Source organism: Triticum aestivum, chromosome 4D (genome assembly GCF_018294505.1).
Source record: "Triticum aestivum cultivar Chinese Spring chromosome 4D, IWGSC CS RefSeq v2.1, whole genome shotgun sequence".
Lineage (NCBI taxonomy): Eukaryota > Viridiplantae > Streptophyta > Magnoliopsida > Poales > Poaceae > Triticum > Triticum aestivum.
In genome coordinates, this window is record NC_057805.1 from 510,309,143 (window position 1) to 510,313,612 (window position 4,470).

A 4,470-nucleotide genomic window follows, 5' to 3' on the forward strand; every position below is an offset into this window, starting at 1 on the left:
ACCTGGTCTCTGGTGTGCCCAGTTTCTACACTTAGTAAAAATCATATTTTTTAGTTCTCAACTTAAGAAAAACAAAAATAATGCACATAAGTATTTTGATAAAACAGGACACCTCATCAAATTTCCATTAAAGCAACCTTCAATCGACCTTACAAGAGTTTGAACCAAAAGGAAGCTAAAATATTACATGCGGGAACCGTAAATTTTTTATTGCATGCACCATAAAGCGAGAGTGCAGAACAACGACTCCAGGAAGCAACTTTTGCACATTCAACTTTCACACTTAAATCCTGAGAACAATCAGGCTCCAACCATTGCATACTTCGCATGTATTATAAGATAATCCTAGGTGTTCAACCCTAGCATCAAACATATACTGGATTACCAGATAATCGTGTATTCTTTCTTTTCTTACCTAATCATCTATTATTTCGGAACAAGGGGAAAAGAACCCAAAAACTTTATGAGAAATACGACACATTAAAACCAAAAAAAACATATGAGATCATCCGTGTGATAAAGAACGATATTGTCAATTATTCTGAAGGTAGAAATACATTCACTCATTACAGACATGGAATGAAATGGCATATGCTCCATTTATTTTATAGATTAGGATGCATATCTAGAAACTCAAACATGTCCTTAATTTGCACACTGGTCTTCTGTGTAATCAGCCAACCTTTCACTTAGTTGTGGTTGTTCTCCCAGAACTGAGCCTGGAGCCAGTCTATTGTATTCTTTTCCACCTGAAACGCCTTGGCAAGAACATCATCGGATATTGGTGGGTCTGACCCAAACACCGCATTGGCAATTGTGATAGCCCCTGGGTTCTGGCTGCTGAGCGCGGCAATTGCAACGGCGGGCTGATGGGGGTTGGGGTTGAATTGGAAATGGATGAGTCCCACGGGGAAGACAAATACATCACCTTTGTTGAGCACCTTCGAGAAGAACTTGTTTCTGGCTGGGGCGGGCAGGTTGGATGTGACAAAGCCAACGTACAGTGTCCCCTCGAGCACCGTGAGGATCTCAGTGGCGCGGGGGTGCGTATGTGGTGGGTTCTGGCCTAAGGGAGCATAGTCGATGCGCGCGATTGAGATGCCGAGGGTGTTGAGTCCAGCAATCTGCATGACATTGATCAAGGTGACGTTGGATCCAACCTTGTTGGTCACCCTAGGCTTGTCGAGGGCGGCTGCCTTGAAGAAGTCATCAGCGTTGACCTCCATCGGGTTCTTGCAAACAAATCCATTGACACGCACTGGGTGCATAGAAGAGATGTACAGGGTAAGCTTAAGTATTACTAGAAAGCCGTTTCAACATGCATATAATTTTCAGGAATTTATTTCAACATATGTATTTGGTGATAGCGGGACAGGAAAGCATGAAGTAAGCAGTACCTGGTGATTGCATGTCGGCGACACAAAAGTCCTGGAGCGGGCCAGGATCGGAGGCAACGGCCTGCCATGAGACCAAGGCAAGAAGAGCAGCGAGGAGAAGGAAAGAAGGGGAGGATGCCATTTCATTTCAGCTCCTTTGGGTCTTCTTTTCTCTTGTGTATTCCTGTTGTGTTTGTTGGGTGAGTGATGGTTCGAATATGCAGGGGATGTATGTGTTTATATAGGCGTGGCGAGCAGTGCAAACTCGTGAGCGACGGACATAGTCAAGTGGAACCGATCAACGGATAGAAATTGTCTTTGGCTGCCCCTAGATTATTCTGGATGAACTTTTCGGACATGGTCAGCCATATTCAAATCTTTGATATATTATAATCAAAGTTCCCTATTGAGATGCCAAAGCGACACATTTTTCGCTTTAATAAACAAAGAAGCTAATTAAGGTACTCCATCTGATGTACCTCTTAGTAATAATTACTCTGAGTAATAATTTTGATTGTGTCAAACAAGGAAGAAATCGTGGCACGTGGATCCATGCATTAACGCACCTAATACCACTACTATATGTAACAGCCATTGTTATGATCACGTCAACCAGATATACAGTTGCCTGGTCAAATTTCTCTCCTAGTAGTTGAGTACTTGCAGGAAGAAGCAACGACATTAATGGACGATGGAGAGCAAGAGTAGTTAATTAACATCTTCTAATTAAATGAAGGATCACGTTTGCTGCTATAGAAACATCAGAAAGGTCAGCAGTTACAGACAAGAACATTCTACTGACATCTACAGAAGTGTGTAGTGTACTGGTCACACACTCACACAGGTCAAAAAGCATTGACATAAAGGAGCTCTCATTACCTGTGTTAGAAATTTTAAGTAAATAAGTATAGAAAACGTCTCGAGGTACTACCACTAGTAGAAAACTGGGCTTTGGTCACAGGGCAATATTCACATTAGTCCCGGTTCAGTCACGAACCGGGACTAATGTGAGCATTGGTCCCGGTTCGTGCGGCCAGGGGCCTGCCGGGCCTCGTGGGGGCATTGGTCCCGGTTCGTCCGGCCCCTTTGGTCCAGGTTGGTGGGATAAACCGGGACCAATGGGCCTCGCCCTTGGCCCACCACCATTGGTCCCGGTTGGTGGCTTGAACCAGGACCAGAGGCTCACCCTTTAGTCCCGGTTCATACCACAAACCGGGACTAAAGGGTTGGTCCTAGTTGCGATCAGAGTTTAGTCCCACCTTGCCAACCGAAGGGCGCTTACACCAGTTTATAAGCCCGTCCCTCTCTGCCTTGTTGAGCTCCTCTCAAAGTGAAAATAGATGCCCTTATACAGGGAATTTGACCTAAATTCAGAGTAAATTTCTTTGAATTTCATAGAAATTTATTATGAATTTAGATTGAATTTTCTCTATAGGCGCATCTATGTTCATTTTTTATAGTAAATAAAATAAATAAACCTTAATAAAATAAACTATAGTAAATAAAATAAATAAACCTTAATAAAATAAATAAAGCAAAAGAAATAAAGTAAAATACATAAGTAATTAGACACAAAATGGAATAAAATATATAAGTTTTTTGTTGTAAGTAGAAACAAAACAAAATAAATAAAGCAAAAGAGAAAACAAAAAACAGGGAAAAAATTATGCCACCTACTGGGCCACCACGGCCTGAATACGACTTGAAACCCATCCATGGGCCAGGATTCAGGCACGCAGAAGGCCCAGTAGGCCCCACAGGCAAAGAGAACGGTTAGGCTCGAAAGCCTGCAGTTGAGAGGAGCTCGAGAGGGTGGGCGCAGCAGCGCTTATAAACCACTCTCGAGCTCTCTCAACTAGCGAGGTGGGACTAAAATTTTGACGCGGGGCAGCACAAGGCCTTTGGTCCCGGTTGGTGCCACCAACCGGGACTAAAGGGGGGCATGCGTACCGGTTCGTGGCACCAACCGGGACCAATGCCCCCCCCCCTTTAGTCCCGGTTGGTGCCACGAACCGGGACCAATGTGTTTCCTATATATACCCCATCGCCACAGCATAGCACTCCACAGTGCTCTGTTTTTTCTGGCCGGCCGAGGGAGGGCATTTGGGTGCTCTAGCTCACCTCCTATGCACATGAGGTGTTCAATGCTCACGAACTAAGACCGAAACTACGATCTCTCTACAGAGTTGCACACATACGGTGTCATCTATCCGGCAGGGCTTCGCCGTCCAGAACTAGTTCCTGCCGGAACCCAGACAGCCTTACAGCTCTACGAAACTCTTTTCGTGGGAGGGAGAGAAGAAGCCATATAATGCATGGCATGTGTATGAGAGCAAGGGATGAGTGTGGAGGGCTGCCCCTCCACCTCTATTTATAGGAAATCCCAAGGGGGTAGGGTAGTTTCACAAAAAACCCAAAATGCACATGAATGAAGTCCTTCCACAAGGACCTAGGAGTGAAACCAAGGAACAAGAGGGTCCCCAAGGGGGAATACCCCATGTGGCCGGCCACACCCCCATGAGGGGCCCAAAAAATGGCTTCTATCCATCCATGTCATCCCCAAGATCTTTTGGAGCAAAGCCCCAAAAGGTGGCTTTCCATAAAGTAACCATAAAGCTGATTTTCACTATTCACGACGACATTTTTCAGCGTCTGATCGAACTGAAAATATTTATGTGGGCTAAGAACATTTCCAGTACCCACTAAAATGATTTTCAACGCGTTCCGAAACAATTCCGGTTTTAGTGATTTTCATCTGCGAAACGCATCTGAAGTGGCTCCGGCAGCTCCGGAACATTTCCGGTTTTTATCTCAGAAAATTCCAAAAAGCTTCCAGAATGATTCTGGCATCCTCCAAGAATTATCAGGCATGTGCCGAAACCAATTTGACTTAATGGTGTATCCCGAAACAACTTTTCGGTATCATCGAAACATATCCGATGACCTCTCTCTGCGTATGATTCCGCTGTCCGAAACTTTTCGGTGTCCGAAACTTTTTCGGTGATTTTCTCTCAGACTCCCTGTCTAGTATTCAGCAGATAGATGACCCTTAAGCGTGTGACCCTATAGGTTCGGTGAAGTATAGACATGACCC

At 44.6% G+C, this 4,470-nt stretch overlaps 1 protein-coding gene across 1 annotated transcript; it reads right to left on the reverse strand.

Annotated features, from left to right (window-relative positions):
* Positions 1–514: 514 nt before the first annotated feature.
* On the reverse strand, positions 515–1,599 carry LOC123100711 (germin-like protein 8-5). Its single transcript, XM_044522596.1, has 2 exons — positions 1,398–1,599; positions 515–1,258 (listed from the first exon to the last, which is right to left on the reverse strand). Exons 1-2 carry the CDS (start codon positions 1,516–1,518, stop codon positions 690–692), a joined length of 690 nt encoding a protein of 229 aa, XP_044378531.1. The 5' UTR covers positions 1,519–1,599; the 3' UTR covers positions 515–689.
* Positions 1,600–4,470: the final 2,871 nt, after the last annotated feature.

Excerpts from the sequence above, each read along its gene's own strand:
- LOC123100711 (XM_044522596.1), bottom strand. The coding sequence starts at position 1,518 with ATGGCATCCTCCCCTTCTTTCCTTCTCCTCGCTGCTCTTCTTGCCTTG. Across the intron at positions 1,259-1,397 it reads CGCCGACATGCAATCACCAG|TGCGTGTCAATGGATTTGTT; the intron begins GTACTGCTTACT and ends CTATGCACCCAG.